This window comes from Chelonus insularis, unplaced genomic scaffold (genome assembly GCF_013357705.1).
Source record: "Chelonus insularis isolate UGA/USDA-ARS -01 unplaced genomic scaffold, ASM1335770v1 contig_339_pilon, whole genome shotgun sequence".
Taxonomy (NCBI): Eukaryota; Metazoa; Arthropoda; class Insecta; order Hymenoptera; family Braconidae; genus Chelonus; species Chelonus insularis.
This window is the reverse complement of record NW_023276505.1, coordinates 701,920-728,847: the sequence shown is the minus strand read 5'-3', so window position 1 is coordinate 728,847 and position 26,928 is coordinate 701,920. Positions and strand designations below refer to the sequence as shown.

At 30.0% G+C, this 26,928-nt stretch overlaps 2 protein-coding genes across 12 annotated transcripts in view; one reads left to right on the top strand and one right to left on the bottom strand.

The window, feature by feature from the left end:
- Positions 1-26,928, top strand: part of LOC118066351 (coiled-coil domain-containing protein AGAP005037) — a 76,058-nt gene that overhangs the window by 10,968 nt on the left and 38,162 nt on the right. For 10 of the 11 annotated variants that reach the window (XM_035082336.1, XM_035082335.1, XM_035082338.1 and 7 more), the window contains exons 4-8: positions 12,134-12,435; positions 14,767-14,793; positions 15,086-15,257; positions 15,866-16,076; positions 16,348-16,546. In XM_035082336.1, the coding sequence (XP_034938227.1) occupies positions 12,134-12,435; positions 14,767-14,793; positions 15,086-15,257; positions 15,866-16,076; positions 16,348-16,546 (911 nt within the window). The remainder of the gene's footprint in view (positions 1-12,133; positions 12,436-14,766; positions 14,794-15,085; positions 15,258-15,865; positions 16,077-16,347; positions 16,547-26,928) is intronic. The other variant, XM_035082331.1, reaches the window with a different exon arrangement.
- On the bottom strand, positions 16,642-26,828 carry b6. Its single transcript, XM_035082340.1, has 6 exons — positions 26,761-26,828; positions 23,459-23,725; positions 19,733-19,838; positions 19,043-19,257; positions 18,261-18,360; positions 16,642-18,189 (listed from the first exon to the last, which is right to left on the bottom strand). Exons 2-6 carry the CDS (start codon positions 23,696-23,698, stop codon positions 17,168-17,170), a joined length of 1,683 nt encoding a protein of 560 aa, XP_034938231.1. The 5' UTR covers positions 23,699-23,725; positions 26,761-26,828; the 3' UTR covers positions 16,642-17,167.

Genomic DNA, 26,928 nt, shown 5'->3' with positions numbered 1-26,928 from the left:
TCAATCCACCATATAGTTTCAATATTTCAAATACAAACGAATAAAAATTTAAACAGTTGAACTGTTTATCCGGACGTACAATCAGTACATAAAGTGTTTCATCCTGAATGTACTAACCATAATGATAATTATGATTATTAATAGACATGGAACAGTAGTTAACGTTAATGAAGTATAATTAATCTAATCAATTATATGAATAATGATTTCAAGGGTCACTTAGTTTGTCTTTTGTGTATCTTTATATTTCTTTCCTTTCTGATATTTCAAGAGTGTGATTTAATTTTGATGAAAAACTTTTTATCTAAAAGATTGCTTTTTAAATAAAATATTACGATGCTGTGAAAATTTTTGTAAATAAGTCAATTCCTTGTAGCAAGTACTTGTGATAGGATATGAGAAACGCGTGGAAATTGAAATATAAAACTTATTTCCGACTGTGAGGAACTTTCTTTTCCTACATGATTTCTTCAGCTATAGATTTTAATCGGAAAAAAATCAAGTTCAATATTGAATCAGAGTCCAATATTAATTTTAAAATTTAATATCTCTCGAGTGATATTTATTTTTAATATTTTACAGTAATTTATAAAATAAAAAATTTAATCGCCTTAGAATTTCTTGGTGACTTTCAAGAAAATCGTGTTTATCACTCAGTCTCATTAGACGCTTCCGCTTTCCGATATGGATTAAGTGTGCTCATATTGTACACCTGAATTACATTATCCCAATCCTTCTTTATTATTCGTTACCTTTAAAAAAGTTGAGCTTTTTTTAATAATCATTTTTTTATCATCACTTCAATAAAAAGTTACTTTAAAATCATCATGGTCTACATAATGATCTATTCTTCTGCTCTTTTATTAACTTAAATCTTTAAAAAATTCTTGCACAAACTTTTAAAAGAATTTCCTGAGAAATCCTTGAAATGTTATTATTTCTGTTTAAACTTTTTTCAGTGTCTATTTCTTTCATCATCCTTTTTTATTTGACTTCAAATGGAATATTTTAAAGTAAACTATATAATTCAAGTATGAAGTTGAAAGTCTTCATACTTTAAGAATTGGTCTTTCATGTTTTGACATTTGATGCCACTTATGGTTGAGTGCGTTAGGAGCTTAAACTTAGCCCTCAGAAACGACGTGGTCTTTGCTGGGTTTCCAGGATTAAGTTTCTCTCTCGAGGAAGGGTTTTGAAATCGATACCATAACACCTGCATCATGGCTTAAAGCTAAAGAAGACATATTACACATAACCATCACGTTCTTACTCTTCAAAGTATTTAAGAGCATGTAATTTCATTACTTTCTTTTCGCTCACTTGACTCTTTGCTCTCCAGAAGTGATAGAAGGAAAAGAAGCTTAACGTGATGCTAAGTACGCGAAAAAAATAATAGCAGAGTTTTTTTTAATTTTTTCAATTTATGAATGCAGTTGCGGTTTTACTAGCTTTGTATTTTAATTTACTACGGCATAAACATATTTCAAATGAATGCTATCATTTTTATTAATTGATAAAAAAGCCATGCAATCATTTTAGAGCAATTTTTCAATAAATATTGCTAAAAATAATTTACTTTCATCGAATAAATCTACTATATTTGTTCAATAATCAATAAATAACAACAACAAACAACACAAGGACAATTCTGAACAAATTTGCCAAGTATTTATAGATAGTACTTTTTTAAAAACATGCTATTGATAATAAGGTATGAAAAATTTATGTATTTTTATGCTTTGAAAAAAGTATGAATTTCTTTACTGAGAAAAAACTTACAGATAATGAAAAAGTATTTTATGACTATATTACTTTTTTATTTAATCCTTCTTTTTTGAACTCGTTTCATAAAATTGTAAAATGTACACTCTTAGTTATTCTAGTTATATAGTAGAACCTAGTTTTTTTCTTTAGTCTTATCCAGATGGACGAATTAAAGTGAAATTAGTGATGCATAAAGAATTTCATTTTTTACCATGTTACTCCGAATTATTCAAGGAATTTTAGTACTACAAGACTGCAAATGATTCTTCATTTTTTCTGTCTCTAGTTTTTTTAAAAAAATTCCTCAAATTGACTATTTATATACTTTAAACAATTGTCATTTCTAAAATAAAACAAAGAGTTGCTAATTTAAGAATTTATCAATCATCGAGTCAATGTTAGTTTTTTTTTGCAATTCACCAAGTATTATTCTTTGGTTGGATAAATTAATTTTCGAAGGAAGGAAGAAATTGAAAAAAAAAAAACCATCTTTTTTGGGCATGTTATATCTCAAGGTAACTTACAGCTGATAAAGTTTTGAATATAAATCCCTCAGCCATTCTTGAGTTACTCAAAAAAATGTAAATATTATTCAAGAGAAAAAGTTCCATTCTTATTCCCTACGGTGAAGAAAACCTACAACTCACTTTGTAATAAAAAAAATTTTGCATTTTAAATTTAAGGTTTCTTTCAAATTTATCTTTATCAACAGCACACAATACATCTTCATTACAGGAATCTGTGCTGATCGATTTATCCCTGATGGTTAAGTAATCCTTTACCTCTGTTTGATAAAGCAGATTTCTTTTGACCAACTAAACTTTGAAAAAATAATCCTAAAAAAATTGTTAAAAATTATTTTATTTTGAACAAAGGATGTTTTTTTATGATACCGATTTGAATTGAAGGAAATTCGAAAAAGTTTGTTCAAAGTTATCTCTTAATCGCAAGATGGCATTTAAATCAGTGACAGTAGTGCCTCTAGCGGATGCCGGGCGAAATGACCGCGGTCTTTTAAATAGCTGCTCTATCGCCACACCCTACTAACGTGCGTTCGTGGGGAAAGGGCACGAGGGTTGCGTCTGGCGCTGCTTTCTCCGGCACAAAGCGACGCCGTGAGGGTGGTGTCACGCGGCGTCACAAAGTTGAGATAGACGACAGTCTGAGAATTAATCAGTGACTTGAACTCAGTGTAAGCAATATTAAATCATCAATAAAATTTATCTTATATTCTCAACAGCTCCAAAATCTCATGTTTCAAGTGTTTTTATTCAACTACTTATATTCATCCTAATCACACATTTGACTGTTCATTGATATGCCACGACTCGAAGCGGTCGAAGTGTTAACTAATATTGATTGTAAAACAACGATAGTTTTTTTGGCATCTTGGTTTCGACAGTAGTGCACGCGCGATCATCGAACGCACAAGTTAGATAGAATCGAGTGTAAAGAGTAACATAACTTATGAAACTTTTTTATCTGTGCTTTTAATAGAACTCCTAACAGTGCTTCGATTGTATATAATAAACCACATTTGATGCTTCAAGTGCTCTTTTCGAATCTCTCTGGATTTATGTATTTTTACTCCGAAATTGTAAATTAACGCGAAATGTAAGTAAGACAGAATATTATAATCAGACCACAATAACTCATATACGTAGATATAAAATTTTCGATGATTTTTGAGTGATATCACGTGTCAAAAATAAATAAAATAAATTTCTTATCTCGGTTTTTTAAAAATTGAAGAATAGAAACCACATGTTCTACAAACATCCCTCGATGTTTAACCACTAAAGGTAATTTAAAATAAAAGAAAGAAACAAACTGGGGATGCTCCTGAATAGACGGTGCGAGACAATGCACGTCAGTGTACGGAAGTATCAACGACGATGAGTGAGTGCATTGAACCTTGTAGGACCTCCCAACCCTTTGGTGTCCTTGAAATGGCGGACGTCAATGTGACTGAGGCAGATCTTATTAAAATAAAACAAAAAAAAAATCCCGAGAAATAATCAATTACTCTAGACATTTCTCTGTTTAGATAACTCAAGCGTAACACATATTTTATACTTTTATTTTATCTCAACTATTTTTTACCACGTATTTTCTTTCGAGCGAAACATAACTGCCAGACAGTCTCAAATGCTTTCGTGTCTAACGTGCACTCTCCTCCCTCAGTTCGAGAGCAATATAGATTTTTTTATCCGTCGTGTGTATAAAGCATGATGAGAGCAAAAGACTCACATGCACACAAACCTTTATAAAGTCTGAACCTTGCTACTATGTATGTGTAAGTAAGTAAGTTGAGATTGGTATTTGCGTTTTACAGGACAAAAAGGGAATGCGGCCCTCGTCTAGTCAGACGGGAGGCTCACCCTTCTTTTTCCCTTCGTCTTCACCCAGACATCCGTTTTCTTTCTTGAGAAATAACCCACGAATCACCTGCGGTTCGAGTACGATTAGAAACCTTTTTCTTCAACTTTTTTCGTTTTTTGAGTCTTCCTTTCTTACCTATTATCATTATTATAATGTTTCGTAAAGACGAAAACGTTTGAAAGACACTTAACTTAGTACTCTCTTAACTCTCCTATTAATTCTGAGAGACTTATGCACAGAATTATTCTCAGCAGTTTCCTTTTGAGTATCGACTAAATTTCTGTCAAGATGCTGGAGCCTCTGTTATATCGTGTATTTCAGTTGGAAAGAAGAAAATTACCATTTTCAAAGGAAATTCTTCATAAAATTTTAATCAAACACCTTTTGATGAAAAAAAAAAAACTTTTCTATACAAATTTTCGTTGAATGGATTTATTCAAAGGACTGTAAATTTGATAGATATAAATGAGACTAAAATTATTATTAGAGTTTGAAAATTATGCAAAAGTTGTCATTGCTTTTTATCAAAATCACTCCAAACTCATGCAATTAATTGAATGATTGAGTTGTACGTGGAAGAAATGATTGATACGAATGAAATGCAAAGTTTTGTAGATCTACTAGTTAAGCAATTACCTTAATGATATTTATTTACTGTGAAATGATTATTTTTAACATACCTATAAATTATCTTTAAACATTTATCTATTTGTATTAAAATATATGATTTATTTAAATATTTAATAAAAAAAATAACATTACACGGCAATATATTATTATCCATCATTAATAGTAATAAAAATAAAATTGGTTTATGCATAAACTATCAACATACATTGAAACGATGTACGTGGATGTCGATAACAAGAAGCATGAGTGTTTATATTCCAAGGATTATCGAATCTCTTCTCTTCTATACTTGGTAGGGAGAAATTGCAAATGAGTTTGTGCATGCAACACACATGATGTGATATCTTAGATTGTGATAAAATTCAATTAAGTAAATTATTGAATTAAATAAATAACTTTCATGTGATATAAATAGAGATGAATATATAATAAATATTATTAGACAAAGAATAGACTTTATTCAGTTAATTATATTCAATCCATTACAGAATAACGTCCGATAAATCGAGTATCAGTTTTATCGCAATTTTTTATTGTACGCCAGTGAATTTTACATCTTTTTTTATTTTTCTCTGAAGTTTGATAATTTTTTTTATCCTTTCAATACTGCTTTGCCTCAATGAACAAAGTTAGACGGTCAAAAAAAAAGCACAAAAAGCTCATTATATATATATATTTTTTTAAATTTATTTTCTCGGCAAAAATGATGAAGAGTACAAAGTTAGTATTTTTCCGATAATAGATTAAGTTGATTAAAAGCTTAAATTTATTTTTCAACTGTTACAAAAATAATTTTAATTATTTAAAAGCACTTGAAAGAATTCTTATCTTATTGGTTTGTAACAAAAGCCTCCTTTTTGCCTTGAAAATAAAGTATATAATTAAAAATGTTTAATTAAATTGATAAGCCATTTAACCATTAAATTTCCTACTATAGTATAAAAAATGCTATTTAACTGTAGCAATGATGTGGAAATATTTTTCTCAATCAGGCAGAGGGGCTTTCTGTGTCCAATATAGCAGACATCTTTGACCGGATAACACCCACACGTATGAGTACCGTCGCGCTCCTATCGATTACCTGGCACTTCCGTGTGCTGCTTGTAGACCTTTTTCATTCACCATAACCATGTGATATGAATTTTATCATTAAAAATGGTCTCACAATATTCATCACATTAAAAAAAAAAGTTTATTGGTCACAAAAAAACAAACATTAGTTTTTTTTATTATTTCTGCTTGGATTATATATTGACGAGGAGCCAATGACCGTAAGCTGGGACTTGAGCAATCGATAAGTGTCGTGAAACTCATCTAGACAATTCAGAGACAATCGAATGCAAATTTATTGTTCTTATGATATGTATATCACAAATAGTTCTATTTAAGTGACAATATTTTTGACGTCATGTAATAATTAAATACATTAAAAAATTGTCTTGAATTATGGCGACCAAGACATTAGTCTGCTTGGTCAGTACTTGTCAAGGTCTACATACATATTCTTGGGTCATAATCGTTGAACCTTCTGGCGACTCGTTAGACATCGAGATTAATACTCACCACTGACTGGATGCCACGTTCCTCCTTTCAACTCTCCGACAAAGCTACACACGTTCCTTTATGAACCAAATTGACGAGCGAGTGCTTTTGACAGGATTTAGAGGATATCGTATTTATATCTAATCTTATACAGAAGTTCAAAAAGTATGATTACAGTAGAACTTTTGATTAAATAAAGATCTCCTATATCATAACTTTGGCGTTAGCAAACGAACTTTACATTACACACAGCCATCAAATGATAGAAGTTGCTCGTCTGGAGTATTACCTTTCATTTAAATTATTTACTATACAATTTAAATCTGAAATAATCATTTCAATTTTAAAATCAACTTCATATATCAATATATCAACTAATATTGAAAAATAAATTTTTGAACAGTTTCTATGAATTTTTGCAATTAAAACTCTTATTATTATAAAGAATTTTCTATCGTCTCGAGTATTTGTCTACTTTTGAATTTACTTTAGATTAAATTTAATTCAATATTTATTTTATTTGTTTCTTTTCCATTCAACTTCTACTTGATTATTTGGGTTGTTTTTTTTCAGAATATTTCATAGTTAAATAAAATTACAAACTAGAAAATATAAAAATTATGGAAAAAAAAGATTTTTGAGATCTTTGTGTTGGATTGTTATTTTTTCAAATTAAAAAAGAAGAAATGATGTTAAAAATGTATTTTATATTCGTTTTGATACAATGTTTCAAGCACTGTCAAAAAAACTTTCTCCCCATTCAAACCGTAAATGTAATTTAGCCGCGAGTTGATTCATGTGACAAATAGGCTAACATTTAGTTGAGTGACACTCTAAAGCCACTTTTTTTAGATGCTAAAGGTTTGGAAATATAAAGATTCGCTTAAATTTAGCAAATAAAAGTCACAAATAATTGAAATAGATATTGCTATTACGGTAAGAGCTAGAAATTTATAAATTGATAGTTGAGATATATTTGCATGATTAATGTAGATGCAAATAGTAATGGAATAAAAATTGAGCTGTTAATATCTGGAGTAATCAGAATTATTTATATCAATTTGAACCGGATGTCCAAACATGTCAACTGATTGAGGTAATTTATTCGTATGCCGGATACGCAGACAATTGACAAGTTGACATACTGACTAATTTTTTTCTTAGCTTCTCTCTAACATTTCATAATTCTTATAACACGTCAGAAGATATTAACAGTAGTATAATAAAACATCCTCCAAGTACAATGAAATTTTTTTTTAAAAATAGTTTCAGCTTGTAAAACAAGATTTTTGTTTCATTGTTTGTGAAAAAATAACACACGCAGAGCTCACTGCAGCACAATTGCTTCTTTTTTTTTTGCAAGAATATAGAATAGGAAACTCTTTCCAGAGACAATTAGAAAAGAATTTGAATATGATTAATTACTATTAAAAAAAATGAAAAAGAAAATTATTATTCAACTTTTAATTTTTTCCTTGATTACAACTGAACGAGTTTTATTAAAGCATTTGATCTTTTTAATCTGCTTATCATAATGATAACTGATTAATGACATATTTCAAAGAATTTAATCCCTCGTAAAATAAAAAAAAAACATGTATACAATTATGCGAACTGTTGCGTTTATCAAATGTATGTAATTCATATATTTACTTCAATTATTATTTTCCGAGAACGTATTTGTCAAATCAATAAGTACAGACTACAAGCACGAGATATAGGGTGAAGTTTTGAGGGAAAACAAAATAGTTGAATGTTTTAAATTTGATACTTTTTAAGAGTCAACATCTTATAGTCATGTTCAATTTGATTTCAGTCAATCAAAGTATCTTTGTTGAATAGCAACATTAATTATTCAACATAAAAATATAAAAAAGAATAAACGTAAAGTATAGTAATAAAGACTGGAAGTTAATTTCCACATTTTAATTATAGAACGATTGAGAACTCATAGGCTGTTAATACCAGTCACGACAGTCGACTTTGCATGCAAATGCATTGACATTTCCTACCCAAGTAATGTATGCATCTGATGTAATATGTATAGAGTAAGGGCGAGTGCCCTTAGTAGTCTAAATCCTTCCTCCATTCAAAATTCCTTGCTGCACAGCCAGACACCCATTTTTTTCCATCTCACCTACACATTTGCTCTTATGCATACTTGTTTTTACTCGCGATATTCTACTATAGTCCTCTAGCTGCAGGCGACGTTGATTTAAAGCATAGAAATATTAATGTCTGCTTCTACTTCCACCGCTAATCATGTGCTGGACATATTCTTTTGTACTTTTTAAATGCCCCATAATTTATATATGAATGAAATAAAACTTTAGAAAATAATTATAAGGCGTCAATAAACAAAAAAATGAACGATTTTATTGCTATAATAAATCAGAAATTTCTTTTTGCACTAGTCTTTTGGAGTATTTTTCTAAAAGTTTTTGAACTTTGTCAACATTTAGCAAAATTTTATAAAAGTTTTCAATGTTTACTGCTCTTAAAAAAGAGATCGTAAAACTTTCTCATAGAATAGGCTCTATAGCACTAAATTGACCACGCGAGTTTCATCGACAGCTGTCACTGTGAAGAATACTCTCGTAAAATGGCAAAAGTGACGATGGCCTATTCCTCGAACTTTTAGACGATACTTGTTTTTCAGTTTGCTGAACCTTATCTTAAAAATTAAACTTTTCGTTTCTAGTGCTGAGTTTTTGGACAATTCTGTCAAGTTTGAATTCACATCGTAACAAGTCTACTTGGAATCTCAACTACAATGTTGAAAGAACTTCAAGAAGTTTTCAAAATTGTGAGAGAAGTTATTTTGGAATTTAATTTAACTCTACAATGAAAAAAAATTTATTAATCCCAACTAAAATTCCGATGAAATAACAAATAATAAATTTAATACAAGATATTTGTTTTAATTACTTACTGAAATAATTAAAAAACAACTATGTATAAATATATTTATCTAAATATTTATCATCCTTAAGTTCGAAATCTTAAATAGAATTTCTATTGTAGTAAAATTAATTGATACTCTTAAAGAGTATTAAAAGATAGTTCTTCAACAACGGAAAGAAAGATAAAAGTCCAAGTTCTTGGAACGAAGATTTAATGAACGAATTAGTTACAAATAATTGCAACACTTTATTGAGATAGTTTGTCTGCTGCTATTGATTTTCAGTAACATCTAAAAGAATTCAAACTAAATTCACTAATATATAAAGATACTTCTGTTTTTACAGTGAGCATGCAAAGAAAGAAATTACTCTTAAGATATAAAATTAATTTCCACCAAAAAGTTGATTCTTCTTCACTAAAATAATTTATTTCTTGATAACAAGGTATATAAAGCGATAGCTGGATGAAATTAATAGCACATTTATCCTAAATAATACCATTTCTGAATATCAATTTTGAATGAATTTCATATTTGCGTTATTTCTGTTGAATATGAAAGTACCTGCAAATTTGTTGGAATAGTCTTAAAATTTATGGCTCTCTTCCTTGCAAAATATACTTGAAGAAGCATTAGAATGAGCTATTACTGTTACAGCTCTCGTGATGCAGTTAGATCTGGAAGCAAAACCACCTCATCATTAAGACCCTGACTTGTTTCCATCCTTTTCGCACAAGTCAACAAACTCGCACTTACATATTACCTTTTGCTGATTGTGAGAAATATCTCCATGCATGTCTAACCTTCATATCATCAATTTAACAGAGTGCAGCCGTGTGGCACTCGAATCTTGTTACCATGGGAAAGCTCCAGGGATCAAAGTCTTGATTGCAATTATTAAGATAATTCAGGACGAGAAATTTGAGCCGCTAATTCATCAGATATAGTTCAATGTTTTCTTAAGAGCACATTCCGCATTACTATGCCCATAGAAATTACAGACGGTTTAATTTTATCAAATATTGACACCAAATTAAAACATTGAAGGAAGCAGATTCAATCTGAATGGAGAATGAATTGTTTTATCAGAACTAATAGTGCTAATCAATTGACAAAACACATATTTTTAGGGAGATATTGATATTAATCATTTTGAATGACTACTTTAAAATCAATAAAACTTGAGATATAATAGCAACATAATTTTATGACTTTTTTAATAAAAAGATAGTATGATTGCATTATATGACCAAGAGATTTTTCAGACGGTTGAGTTTATATAGTGAGATTAACTCTTTACAGTTCTCTGAAGCATTAACACCCTACTTTTCCATAATAGACGTATGAAAAAAATGTTAATGAGTTCTCTAGTTTTTCTTACTGTCTCCTTTCCCCATATACAGCATTAATAACGCATAAAAAGCTATTACTGCATTTCAGGTAGAGTAATTTTTTTTGCAAAATTACTTATTGCAGACAAGCTTTTCTTAGTAGCTGGTATAATTTATTCAAACGGTAGTAAGAAAACCTGAGAAAATGGACCTGAATGAAATCAATACTTTAATACTTTAATAGATAATATCATTCTGAAACAAAAACCAATATTTTATGCGAGGATTTGTTGGAAAATATAAAGTAACGTTTTTCTTAAAGTTTTCATAAAATACTCAAGTGGTTATAGATTTTCCTATATATAAATAAGTTATATTGTTTTTTCTCCATTTATTATTCTTTTTTCTTCCATTTTCCAGACACTTTGCCGCATTTTCATAGAAACTTTGATAAATTAGTTCCTTGGATAGTTGTAAGAAGTATTAAATTTGTAGGATATCTTTCTACATAAACTTGGTAAAAGTTTAACGATTAAAAATAAAAGAATTATTTTTCGAGAATGTTCTGTGAGAATCCTTGCCATCTTCAATAGATTCTGTGATGTTTGAAAGAGGACATTCAAACTATCGACAATTGTTTCAGTGACAAATATTCTCGTCTTGTAAAATGGGGTCGGATTATTGGAATTGCATGTAAGCATTCTACAGATCATTGTATGCCTGCTAGCTAATCATTCATCAAATTTAATTTGCATTGTGGGCTGTAAGTTGAACAAGGACCTATCACAGACTCAAAAGTTAACTTTCTTGCTTATCAACTAGTTTAATAAACTAGGTACTCTATTGAGCTCCATAATTGATGATATTATTCATCGCATTCTGAGTTTTCCCTAAAGTTTATCATTTGTTTGATTCAATTTGAATCAAAGTAATGGTGCATATTTTATTTCTATTCTTATGAGAGATAATGGAAATAATGAACAAAACAAATGAAATTTTTGGTAAGGCTTCATTTAATCACAAGACGCACAATATTTTTTTTCTCCACCTTCTGTGAACTATTTCCAGCTCCTTCTGAGAAAGCTCTATTTTAGGCTGCCCTAGGTACTTTCTGCCAAATAGGCCGTCGAACGCGGCGCCAGAAGTCTTGTTTTTAGTGGCAAAACACGTCGAGAATATTTCATAATCACACAAAATCGAGAAAGACTCCATTTAACAAATATTTAACATTTTTTTCGTCAATAACTTATTCTTTCATCTTTTTATTATTTTTTTAATCAGAAGAAAATTTTTTTATCTTAGCACTACAACAGATGATGAATAAAAAAGAAAATCCCTAAACAACTGCAAAAAATATTTAACTTCTTCTATCAATTTAACGATAAATAAATTCTTCAACATTAAACAATAACTTCCTTATCAAAGTGAGCTTGATAACATCAAACAGTAGAAAAAGCAGATGGAGTTAAATTGAACGAAACTTGAAGTCAAATATTAGTGTGTAAATTAACATTAACAAGCTTGACACTAACAATCGAAATTTGAGACAATTGTTCTAACGATTTTTCTGTGAATTTTGCAGGTGGGTCCGGCAGGCCGGAGGGTGAGGGTGGCTCAAACGATCTTCCCGGCGGGCGTCGAAGTGGAAGCGGCGGAGTTTTGGGAATTAGCATCGGCGGCCGTGTCACCGGGACATCGGGGGGTGGCGGAGGTCGCTCGAGGGACGAGCCACGTCGGCACACCCTCAGTGGCGATCACGCGCCCTCCCTGCATCACCAGCAATTTAACGCTCAGCAACTTCATCCCCTGCATCCCCATCACTTACCACCGCCGCACGGCCAATACGGAACTCCACAAAACAGACATACAACCATGGATCTCGAGGTGAATCTTACTCCCAGTCACATGTAAATATCCTGGACGTTTTTTTTTAACTTCCTTCTTCATTTTTCATTATTCAATTTATTTCCAATTTCGTTTCTCCATGTTCCTTCAATATTTTTATACAAATATTCGGTTGTTGAGACAGTTTTTGATACCAAAAACAGGCTAAGTAAAACAGAATATAATAAAATACTTCAATTGAATATTTAAATCATTGCCATTTGTTTTTGAATAACAGAATTTCAAGCCGATTTCTTTTTAATCAAAAGCTTTTAAAATGCTTTTATTGCTATATCATTTATTCTAGTATGCATTCGATTAATATTTTTAAATGGGAATCAGCTGTGGTGTTGAATGAGCCTTTATCACTTACTAAAAACACTAAGTATTACAATTTTTGGACTTCAAAATGGTTTTATGAGCTTAAAATAATATCAACGTTCACAACAAAATTCTATTTTACAACCTTTAAAGCTTTTCTGATACCTAACAATTTCAATCTCTACTAAGCTATAAGCTTAAAGGGTTGTAAAAGTAAAACATTAAAAATAAATCTGACTAATCTTTTAAAATACTTTTTCAATCATAAGAATTTATTTTAAATTTCTTTTAAAAAAACTATCCTCTATAAAAATGAAACAGTGACAATAGTGATATATACTGCAAAATCAGTGAATATTTATTGATTTGGCAGTGTAAATTGAACCACTGATTGAATCAGTTTTATTACATTCACTGGTTTTGTAGTGTATTTCATTATTTTCACTGTTTCATTTTTGGAGAGTCAATTACACAATTAGAAAGGTAGCTTTCTTGAATTATAGATTTTACTGAGACATATATTTCCAGACGATTTCATCTTTTGAAAAATCAAAGCAAATTTGAGGTAGTTATTCCCCGAATTGCTCCAATTAAATAGAATTAATTACGAAAAAAAATATCCAATAAATATCCAAATTTCCGTGAAATTATATTCAGCAATTATTTATAATACGATATAAGTAATATTCAATAATATCTAGCGAGTATTATTAATAGTTTTTTTTTACAATTAGAAATAATTCTTTGTACGAACATGTACCAATACATGTATATACCATCACATTACTATTCCTCAATTTGTTGCCGGAAAATTAATTTTAATAATTTTTTGTTCAATAACTGAACGTCCGAATTGTATGAAATTTCACTAAAGCATTAATGACATATTCATTGATGTTTTTATTTTTTTTAAACGTAATCGTAAATTCCGTTTTGGAATATTTATTGAAAAACTATAACGGGTTACTTTCTACCATTAAACTGCATGGTAAAATCGCAATCTTCAATTGCAGATATCTTCATTTCTAGACGTCAAATCTTTTTAGTTCAAAGGAAACAAATATTCATTTTTTATTATTCTACAAAAATAATGCGATTTAAAAAAAAAATTATAAATAATTGCTCTTGTGGAATAACTACCTTAAAAGACATCATAGAATATTTCTATCGAATTTCTTCTTAATCTCACATTTAGCTTGTTACTATTATCACTGCTATTAATTCAGAGTTTTTTTTGCTTATCTATCTCGCCTGGTTATCTTTATCAACAAGGCGTTCAATAGTTTCCTCAATACACTAGTTATGCATTCAGAAAATTCGACGTACACCTCCCCCAAATACATACACTTCTAACTTCCTCTCACGTGATCTATAGATAAAACAGAATGGAATAATATAGAATATTGATTAACGTAACCCCTTACATATTATAAAAGAATTTAATGTACTTTTAAAGTGCAATATCATGATTGTACATATTATTTTTTGGGTCGTGTATTCTTGTCAGCACAATGTGTCTGGTTTTATATGCTCAGCCACATTATTTGATGCTCTCAAACTGTAATTGGACATTACATCATCAGTTCAAGTCTGGCGGAGTAATAAGTGGATTCTGGCACAAAACCCCAGGCTATTGCACAGTTCATACATATTAATCGATCAACACTAAACAACTGGTTTATAATTAATACGATATAATTCGGAAATTAACCATCCAAACCATTGAAAAAGCCTGATTATTAACTTCGAATAATGTACTTCATTTCAATTATCTTTTTATTGCTTGAATTATTTAACAATTTGTTAGTTTTTTAATCTCCTTGTATGTTTTTTTTATTAAATTTTTCATCACTTTTTTGAGATCGTTTTTTGGAATTTATTACTGTTTTATATGATCTATTTTACCTCTATATGTTAATTATCAACCACTTAAGTGTTAAATTAATTATTCTATTTTTGTTGGATTCAAACTTTTTATTGATTTTTGTGTGATGTTTTTTTTATAAACAGATGGGGACCAAGTCTCGCCAGAGAAAGGTAATTTTTATTCTTTCAGTGTTTTTTATATGCATGCTATTTTTGTAGCATAAATTTCTTAATGAGTAAAATTGTAGTGAATATTTTGAAAACATTTACTAAGGTAAAAGTACTACAGCTTGGCTCCATTCCAATAAAGCATATGGATATCATTAAAGTTTTTTTTGTAATACCTAATTTAAAGTAACATATTATCGATCCTTAATGTAACGGTTTATTAATTGATACTTTCACCTTAGTAAATCTTTTGATAGAAATAACAGTTTAGCTGATTTGAAATCTGTAATTACAGTCGCCTCTTCCGCGAGGATACCCGCCTCCATCTACGGCGATGCTCTTCGATGATGACCCGGGAATCATGTCCGAAGTGGAAACCTCGAGTACTGGCTTTCGACGAGGGGGTAAGCAAAGAAGTAGCTTACCCGTCGTCCGAACCCCTAGTAAAACTCTGGAGCGACCACTAGGTAACTGAAGTACTGTAGCTACACAACTTATCATTTGTTTTGTCCACCGCACACGTCCAGTATTTTGAGAAAAATCCTATACTAAATGTTTTGAGTTACTTAAAAAAATAGTTGTATGTTTAGTTTATTCAAAAAATGCTTTTTCTTTTGCTGGAATTAATTTGTTTGTAGTGATAAAATTTATCAACAATTTGTAAATTTGTTGGTACAAAAATATTAAGTTTTTTTTTAAAGTTTGAAAACCAAGTTCCATTTTATGTTAAATATTATATGAAAAAACAAACCAGTAAATTTGATGTTTATTTTGTAAACAGAACCACCAAGTTAGCTTCAAATAATTGCAAATCGTTATCAAAGTTTTGTGAAAAAGATATTTGAATTAATTCATTGAATTCATGTAACTTTAAAAAACAACTTTAAACATAATATTATTCTGATGTATAAATTTGAGTGCTATTTTGTGTTATTTATATATCTTCCTGGAGTTTTATTTCTACTTTTGTATTCCTCTAGAAGAAATACCAATACTTATAACATTTTAATTAAAGCTAGTGTCAGATATCTAACTGATGAATATCTTTGTCTTACAAAACAATGAATTTCTGTTGGCGACTCCCTAGGGCTGGTGTTTCTGCAGTACAGAAAGGAGACGAAGAGGGCGTTACTACCAAATGAAATAACGAGCATAGATACAGTTAAAGCTCTCTTCGTCAGGAGTTTTCCTAAACAACTGACGATGGAATACCTTGATAGCCCTGACGTGAAAGTTTATATCCATGATAGTAGCAAGGATATGTTTTATGAGCTTGAAGATCACAGGTGGGTCATTTGTTATGTTGTTACACTCTAGAAGCTCATGTGTAAATTTAAAAAAAAACTGCTAACTTAGGCCATTTGAATACTTAACGCTTCAATATGGTAATGCAATATGAATTTACTAGAAAGACTGATATTTTTCATTCAAACTAAGGATGATTTCTATATTAATTTTAATTACAGTTTGAAATTACTTACATTTATTTAAAGTTATTCTATCAAGTTTTCTAGTGTATGGTATAATTTTGATTAAATATTCTAATACTTTTTTTAGGTCTCATTTAAGAGATATTAGAGATCGAAGTGTCCTTCGATTAATCGAAAAAAATGATGGACTAATCGGGATGACTGGACCACTTGGTGCTACTATTGGTGGTCCTCCAGGCCTGCCTCCACATTGGGAGGATCAAAGCTACTTCAGTGAACCAGAATTTGACAGCGAATATCAACATCAACACATTCACAAAAGCAAGGTAAGTTGTAGAAATAAGAAATTTGAAAAAGTATCCACTAAAAGAATAAAACTTTTTTAATTACAAAAATTATTTATTACGTATAATACTTGATCTACTTTAGATCATATTCTAGAAGCTATGAAGTTTTAAAATTAAAGTTCTGTACAAAAATGCAACATTTAACATTCAAAATAAATCAAATTACATTATGCAAAAATCATTAATGAATGAAACTTTCTTAGACTAACAGAAAAAAACGCTTTCACATTTTTTATAGAGAAAGGAAATATGAAGTTTCTTTTTAGATCAATTAATTTTTGCATAATGTGACTCAATTATAAAATGGATTATAAATAAAACATTTACACAAAAAAGTCGAAAAACGACAGGCGCTAAATGGCTGGTGCTTAATAAGATTCATTAGATCTTATTGAATTCCTTTTCGAATTTCCAGCACCATAAAACACGAACGAATAAAGAAAATGGAAAAATTTGTCTTAAGAAAACAGTTTGGAAGCCATTAGTTTCTTCAACATATTTTATCCTACGATAGTCTTGATCTACTTTTATTCTCCTTAACTATTCAATCTAACATTATGTTTAATCAAAAAACCTAAAACTGAAGACATAAACGATCAATTAAAAAGCTTTACAGGCTTGAACAGCTGGCACCCAAAGAGCGCCGGAGTAGAGTTTTTTAGGAACACTTCTCCAGTCCATTACAAGAGCTTTTTCAAATGGATCTGGGGTGCAACCATCGCAAACGTTCATCACCATTTTTACTTCAGCTTCCGCTGGCTCGCGTTCTTCATCTTTAGTTGAATGTTCTGGTTGTTGAATACCAAAACTTGCTAAGCCAGAGAAATAATCATTGCTTAAAGTTTGAGGAGTCAAAAAACCATCATCAATCACCGAACCATCAGATAACTGTAGAATTCCACGTTTTTTCTTTTCTGAATCGCGTTTCACTACCGCTTTTTTATCCTCAGCTGATTCTTCTCGTTCAATAAAACTTACTTTTCCATCTCCTACCTCTCTCTTTGATATTTCTTTCTTCGATTCAAATTGTTCAATTTTTAAAACATCATCTGAGCCTTCATCAGAACTACGTTTCGACGAAATTTTGTCTCGTTTGAAAAGGTTGTGATATTGACTGTCCACAAAACTGTTGTAGTGATCAATAGGAGCCTTAGGGGTTGAAAAACTATAGTCGTCTATTGGATTTTTTGGCGTGGAGAAAGTAAATACTGAAGGGAATCGTTTTGGAAAGAATTGTGTTGTTCCATAGCTTGATTTAAAACTGGTGCTTGGCGGAGGAATTGGCAATGGTGTGCTTGGATTTACTGGAGGAAGAATCATTGGTACTGATGGCGGTGGTAGACTTGGGTGTCGTAGAATAACTCCATTTTTCACGATTTGTAAATTTGCTCCTGGATTAAGTTTAACTTGGTGATTAATTTGTCCTCCAGTTAGGAATGGGTGTGCTGGAAGTGGTGGACCAGTTACTGGTGCTTGTGTAGTAGTTCTGGGTGAATTGTTACTGGTATCATGTTCATAATGATGAGCATGATGATGCTTGTGGTCTCTGTGAGCTTTTCCTGCGGTCAATGCTACGTTGTAAAGTTGTACCATAGTTAATTCTCCGAGCATTCCCCCTGATCCTACGAATTATAAAGTCGTTAATTCAACTATTCTCTAAATTAGAGTAATAATTGAGTCATATTCGGCTTACCTGGAGGGGCTCCTTCTCCTTCAAGAAATCCTCCACCTAGCTGTGTTTGTTCTTGACCAGAAATTGCTATACCACCTCCTGGGATTACATGGCCAACCAACTAAAAGATTAAAATTATTATCAACATTTTCTTTACATTTTTCTGAAATTCAAAAATATTTTATTCATGGCCCAGACGTCTTTAGTAGTACTTTTTGCTAAATTTGTAGATTTAAAATTTATAAAAATATCTCAATTGATGTTCAATAACGTGTAAACATTGATCATTGATGCATGAGTAAACAAGTAGTTGAAAAATTTGGATAAATTGTAACAAAATAGTTGTAGGAGATTGAAAAATACTTTCTTTCATCACGAGTCATGGACTTTCCTGAACGTGACTTGCACGAATTGAATAATAGATAGTGTTTGATTCCTGAAAGTGTGGACTACTTGTCAATCGATAAATAAATATGAAGACAGCACGTTGGGAGGCTTGAGATTGCCGGATAGAGTAGGCGTGCTGATAGAGTATGGAAAGGGAATTACAAATGATTTGAATGGAATAATTGGACGCAAACCTCAGGTGAATTGATTTCCGCATTACAATCTCAGTATCCACTTAGAAATAATGTTTGATTGACTAAGACACTTGATTTGAATTTCAACCAACAGAAGACTTACATATTTGGCTACAATTTCCGCTTCAATTGTCGTTGCACCACAATGCATATATATACGTCTAGACTCGATTCATACCGAGGATAAGATTTCTGAGAAAAAGTACAAGTTAAGAGACTTACCCGATTATTAAATCCCCGACCTACACGTTCACCATTGACCCAAATTTGCCACTCTCCTGAACGACCGTTCCAACTTTGACATGAGTGATACCACTTATTCAGTCTTAGAGGGTAGTTCAAGCGATAAAGATTATGCCCGTCTATATTCATCATGTAATATGAACTTCGTGGAGAGTTTGCAATCCAGGCAAGAATTGCACGAGGCTGATCATCAACTGAAATTTAACGCATGAGTTAAGTAAAGTGATAGAAATTTCAGTTCAAATATCATTAAAAAATAATACAGAAAATTTTTTAATAAATATTTAAATTAACTAATTCTAAAAACAAAATTTTTCCAATCGTTTTAAAATAATGTAAAATAAAATTATACTGAAGAACATTAGTTGAAATTTCTTTAGAAAGAAAATTAAAAAAATGTTTTGAGTTCAATTTTGTTTGTTTAAGGATTAGAGTAAATTATTTTGTTAAATCATGTAAAAATACTACACATTACTAGATAATTTATTTAAAAATTGATAGCTGAAGATTGCTGATTTCGTTCGACTTTCTACGAGTATAAAACATGCGTACAGGTGTAACGGGATCCTTTCTAAATAACTTGTACACATATACTTTTAAAGTGTTATTTTGAATAAGTAATATTCTGCGAAAGTAAGGAGTACATTCGAGAAACGATCAAGTTCTCACCTGCGTAAGAAAACAGTGGATGGTCATTTGTATGGTTGGTAAATTTGGTCCAAGTACACAGTGTAAATTCCTTGAGCTCTGGCATATTAAATTTATAATGAATGTACTGAAAACAATAGAAATAATTATTATTAAAATACCTCAGCATAATTAGTAGTATTAAAATCAGAGAAAGTATTAAGACTTATTTTATAGAATTATAATTTTTTGAACTTGCTACTATTTAATCGTATATTTTTCTGGCTTGAAAATTTATGGATAGTTTATAACCAGTTTTATGATCAGCCATTGACTTCAATTTAAGCAAATGCTTGACCATACATGTACTCTGTTATTAGCATAAATTTTTCTGAATTTCTCCTTGAGAAGCTATAAAGCAGGAAAAACACTTATCCTACTTTATGACCACAAATATTGTGAATAATTAAATGAGAGAATATTAAAAAAATGGTTAAATGAATTTTTTTATTATATTGAATATTATATAATTTTTAAAATCAGCAAAACATTTAGAATTTTTTACACTCTTTTTATGCAATCCTATAATTTCCCACGCTTTGAAAATTCATGCTGTTTAATTTTCACGTTTATAATTGATTACTCGCATGAATTTTAACGCAATATCTAACAAATTAAATATAGAAATTTAATATAATCTTTAAACAAACAATAATTACTAGTATTTATTATGTAAAAACACAACAATGAATTTTACTATTATACAATTTATACTATTTTTAACTTTTTTCAAAAAAAAAAAATTTGAACACAATGAATAAAACAAAATAAATTTGACAATATTTTTTGAATTTTATAAAATCATTCGATGCTCTCAACACAAAAAGCAATATGTGAGAAAAAAGATAATACCGTACGTATATGTAGAATAACAATACTACCTAAAATATGTCATTTTTGCAAAACATGCCATCTGTCTATTTCAAACAAACTGCATTCGTTTGATTGCAAAATGTGAACGTGTCGTTACACGGAAGTGTGAACATTGCTTTGTAACTTTTACGATATTCTCATGTAGTGTACATTTATGTGCAAGAGAATTTTTTCACACTGCTCACTTGATACTTTTGGACACATTAATACATAAAAACAACATTGTGATTACAAGTTTGGGATTCCACATAAACTTCTGAGCTTTTTTAGCAAAAATATAATTACTCGTGAAAAAAAAATTCAGTATATAGTTTCCTTTTGTAATATCTGATTGCAGTATTTAACGTTTTTGTAAAATCAGATATAAATGTTTGTCAATAACTTAAATCAATTGAATGGAGAATAAAAGTTTTCTCTTCTGTAAAATCATTTACACAACTTTAAGAATTCTTTCTGCACAACAAGACTATATCTTACATGTAAGGTAGAAGTTTGATTCAATCGACACGTTTCTTTATGTTTCTCTTCCTCTATATTCTTATATCTTCTAAGAGTGTTGAGATTCCAAGAAATGTGTTTCATGCATAAACGACATTAGTTTCTTGACGTTGGACTTTAGAAAGAAAGTGAAATTTTCATCATGACTTCTATAATATGAAGCATCTTATTTTTATCGAAAGCATTTTATTGCTCTTGATGAGTTTCTTATTAATAATTTATTACCCGAAATAATTATTTTCATTTCTCTTTTACTTTATGAATCATCCAGGATTATTTTGCTTTGATTCGCCAGAAAAGATTTCAAATAAATTAATGTGCCTACAATGTTCTACCTTTAATATTAAATTAGCCTTCACTGTAATTAATGCTTCAAAAAAGTAGAATATTTCAATAAAAAATATTATTAATAATTGTAATTATCTTGGATAATAATTTATGTTGCACAAAGTTTATCTCAGTTCCATGAATTCATAGGCATCATAAAAATTCCATGCTAATTATCACACGTAAACAGAGTTTTATAAGAGGAAGTAAAAATCATGGAATGAAAGCATGAAATTCACTCACAGATATGATTGAATCTGTCAATTTTTACTGAATTATTGACTTTAAGTATAAATTGCAGAATATTTATGCCAACTTTGCAAATTCTTTCAGTTTACAGATTATCCATTTTTATTATGATACCAATCATAATAATAAAATTTTGGTAGGAACAATGAGGGTAGGAAATTTAAATTTGCTTATCATGAAATGAGCAAACGAAAATAATTAAACATGTTGAAACTTGTTTAATGAATAATAGACATAGAATATATATTTTAAATTGAAAATAATTTTTAGAGTACAGAGCTAACTTTTCATTATTCCAATTAGTACCTTAGTGTCAAATCATAATAATAATTAAAGTAGTCTAAAATGAAAAATTTATTATTAAAATTAAATCAAAACTGTGATACTGAAAGTGGAGTTTTAGTGATCAATTCAATGCTTCTACAAATATTCTACTGGAACATTTCTTTTTTATGGAATATGATGATTGTCGTCAGTTTCAATTCTGTTATTAAATTGAGTTTAAGAGTGGTATTGACCATAATACGGAAAATCCAATAAATTTAACTATGAGCATAAAATGTGATTGAGTTAAAAGTGCAAAAGAAATTGCATTCCCAACAGATTAAATTGTTCAGAAGATATGAAGTTATTATAGCAGGATATATAGTCGTATTTAATATTCCACCTGCAGGCGAGGAACTTGACAAAATTACACGGTCAATGATATTCAAAGCGGAACGTGCGTGACGATGTGTGTAATATCCTCGCAAGAATTCTCATTATTTCTTTCTTGTTCGTTGTTTTCATGATTGAATAATGAAAGATACGGAAGCTAATATTTTTTTCGTTTCTTTTTTTTTTCATTCATTGTCATCAAGTGTTGAAAATTTGATTTATTGGCTGAAAAATCTATTTAGAGACTTTAAAATCACTATAAATAGCTCTATTTCTAATAAATTGTGATTTTCATCATCTGGATATGAACGTATGGAAGAAAATTTTCATTCATATTTCGCTTTTTTCCTTATATTCTCCGGCTATTTTATGATTACACTGAGACCAAGTTCATTAATTCGAATGGAAAAAAAAATTAAAAAAGGAAAGAAATTGACAGTCGTGGTAAGCTAGGCAGGAATGAGATTTTACATTTTACTGGGTAAATGTCTGTGCATGTAAAACCGCAAACATACCAGGAGTACAGTGTAGTGTGAATCGTTGTCATTACAGTACAGGAAATCACTGCTGGTAAATTTCTACTCTCGAAATTGTAACCGTAGAGATATGGAAGTAAAAATTTTAAGTTGATTTACGACCTCTTCCATAAAAACATTTTCAATGTTTGCATTACAAATTGTTCCAATTTAATTAACAAAAACATGCATTATATGAATCGAGATAATAGAATTATTTTCTGAACTTGATATTAAACAGTCATGATACCACAATTGAATCAGCATGAAACTGGTTCAATGAATTTTATTATCGAAATTCTGTTTTTTTTTTTATACAAAAAGCAATACTTTTTTTCTTTGAAATAAAATCTCTAAATTTGTGATGGTTAGTGTTAAAGAGAAATGACAAAATTTCACTTTTCACCATTGTTTTTTACCAAGTTTCTCAACGTTTCAATTCATATCATATTGACTCCAAGTATTAACATACAAGTGTGAAAAGAAATGAATAATTTTTCCATACTCATTTGAGAAAGGAAACTTCAAGTGGGGAATTTTTATCCAAGTTCAATAAATTCACTTAAACTTTTAAATAAAAACTACTTACTTCAAAGTAGAGCTTTTGATTGAAAATAGTCTTGTAAAGTGCACAGGTGTCTTGATCCTGGTGAGTTAAGAATTGTGACAATGGAATGTCATCAATATTGTAGATCGAATGGCTTGGTTCACCATACGCTGCAGCTTCTTGATGAAGTATACTTGTACTATGTTGAGCTGGAATAATGGGTTTCCAAGATGTTGAAACTCCAAGGGCCATGCCGAACAAGGACCAAAGTAACAGAAACATTGTGTTCTGTTTTAATTCTCAAGCAATCTGAAAAAATTCCACACAACTTTATTATTTTGTTGCCAATCTCATACCAGAAATATTTATCAATAAATATTAGAATTATTAAAAAAGAAAAACAGGAAACCAGGAAATAACAAAAACTTACTTCGACATATTTTTTAATTATAATTGACAGACATAAATAAGTATAAAGTTTGATTGCTTGCTTAAGAACTTCTGTAATTATAAATGGAATAAAATAACTGATCCAATTAAGCAATACGACATAACTAGTAATATTGAATTATAGAAAAAATATCATTTACAGATTTAATACTCAGAAAAATTATGCAATAATAATAAGAATCATAGATATTTAATTAAAGTACAGAGAAAGTTTCAGAGGTTTTAAGAAGAAAAGATTAAAACAAATTAATTCTCCATTCAATTGACATTCTTTTTATAAAACAATTAATTTTATCGACAAACTAGGACGTTACTACATTTATCGCATTCTGGAATAAAATAAAAGCAAATACCGCATTATTAAGTACTAAGTACAATATACATACATCAACATAACATTAACAATGCCGTGAATAAGAAGCTAGAAGTGATGCAAGGAGGAATGCTGAGTGTCACTGAGATAATAATCACTAATTTATTAGTTCTTTGAATAATCCGAGATTAAATAAATAATTTATTTTTACAAGCTACTTACTCAATAATTACGTTAGCAATGAGATTAACATAATGTTATGAATTAAAGGAGGCACGAAAGGGTAACGGAATGTATATAACGTAGTCTTAATTAGATGTGCACGATCGTACTTCAAATCAATTAAGTTAGCGTATGGTCTAGTGTGTACTGGGGTCGGTGGACTACCCCACCTAACATGGGAAAACGTCTCCCAGTTTATTGGTGCTATTTACTATACCAGCACGTGGCATATGTATAACAAGACGCTCTGGAATAACTTTCAATCGCCAACGGGAATATTATTGCAATAGGAAGCAAATTCTTGATCATGAATTTCATGATTTGCTAATGCTCCCATGATTTATTGACCACATTCATTGCAACAACTCTGGTGACTGATTTAAGCCCAGTATATAATTCCATGTCAGTCACCATAATTATTCAAATGGCTTTAAGAAATATTGGGCAGTAGACAACTGCATCGAGTTGGACAAAATGAGATGGTTTTAAAAATTTAAGACTCCAAGTGGTCAGAAGAGTTATGAAGTTGTTTGCTAGTTATTATTGTTCTTGTTGACTGGCGAAACAAAATATTAAGCAAGATTACTTTTTATGTCAAGGTTGTAACTGAATTGCTTTTTTTTCTAGCAGTTTCGTTTAGTTTTGGGTTAATTATTATATTTGTTTAACAGAGAAATTGAAATATTTATTTTTTAAATTAATTATATCGTTTCAAAGTTTGATACAAATTACTGAAGAAGTGGATAAAAATGATTCAATTTATTTTAATTATCGTTGGTGATTCACGAACAAAATACACCATTTGAATAATTATTAAAATTTCATTATTGGTTAAATGTCACTGTCATTAACAATCAAGATATCAAGCGATTACAATTAACTGAGATTCATTGGCTATCACAAATAATGTATCATTAATTAATGAAAATGTCAATGGTCAAATCAAGTGATTTAGACAGAAAAAAAAAATTAGCTGACAAAAAATAATATTTTATTATTGATTAAAATTATCCATAAAAGTTCCTTTCATAAAAAATATAGAATTTAAAAACATTGGTAAATTATGGGCAATAGTTTATTCTGTAAAGATGCTTCCGCATTTATAGTTGATTGTCGATATAATAAAGTTTAGAGAACAATGGTCGTCGTGGTGTAGTGTACTGTATTCACTGTATATCATGCACCTCACGTTGAAGTAATTTGAACATAGAGAATCCTTGGCGCAATTTATTTTGCGCAAAGCTTGGATCATTTATTTACTGTCGAAAATACTCGTTTCACCGGTAGTCTCACGAGAGCGAAAATCCGTTTTTAAGTTTAGTATTATTAAAGAAAAATGATGACACTTTGTACGGTAATTCTTTATCTCGTGTCATTATCGTATCACGCAAATTCATTTTTTATTTATAACCTTTCGGAGCATAACAAATTTATGTTTTTTAAATACCTAGGAACATTATTTTATCGTAAGTCATAGAAACATTGGTCAATCTTCAATGATAATTGGAGCATAAAAGCAAAAGCCGACGTAAGTGAGACTACATTCGAACTGCGACTTTTCTAGAGATTGTATCTTTTTTTAAAATATTATCTTGTTACACTAATTATGAAATTCAATCCTTTATGTTAACATTTATTTATTTAACATTCAACAAAACTTTTTCAATTTATTATTTTCTTTTTCCTTTCTACTAACACCAACAATAAACTAGTAATTTAAGTTGATTTCGAGAAATGAAAAAAATTTGCATTTTATAATTAAAATTTTTTTTAGTAAACTCTTTTATCAAAGAAATATTTTTAAAAGTCTTGGAATAATTTTGACAACTTTATTAAAATTAATATAATAAAAAAAATGATAATAATGAAATGTGTTGGAAAACATTAGAACGTAAACAAAGCGATAGTGAAAAAGTGAAACTAATTGAAGATCTTTTAGAGATTTGAAACTTTCAAGAATCTTCAGCACAAGAATGACTGTTATCAAGGTTTAGTCACTTGGCACGTTGTTGGTACTTGGCGATAAGCTAACTACAGAAATCCGATAAATCGAAAAACTTTCAAACACCTTCTTAATGGAGATCAGCATCACGTTCATTGTTCCTGCTGGCGCTAATTGTCAATTACCTCTCGACAGTTTCAAATTTCATAAAAGAAAGAAGAACTAAGAAGAAGACGTTGATGGATGAAAATTGCTACGGAATATAAATTCTTAAATTTATGAACAATTTTTTTTTTCCTCAATAGATTCAAAATCGATTAACTCTTAAGACGTGATAAAATGTCTCGAATACCCGTTAAGATATTTCTTATCACCGACAGACGATAGAACACGACCATATCACTCAATGGAACTCACCGGATATAAATGAGATTGAAAGCCAGTCGCCTGGCAAGGGGTTTCCTTGATCCTCACAGTCTCAGAACAGAAAGGTAACTGTCCGTTCGCGATGCTTTACGTATACCTCGTAAACTTTCTGAGACCCTACTTCTCCTACTTTAAGACTCACCACGAGTCTACATCTTT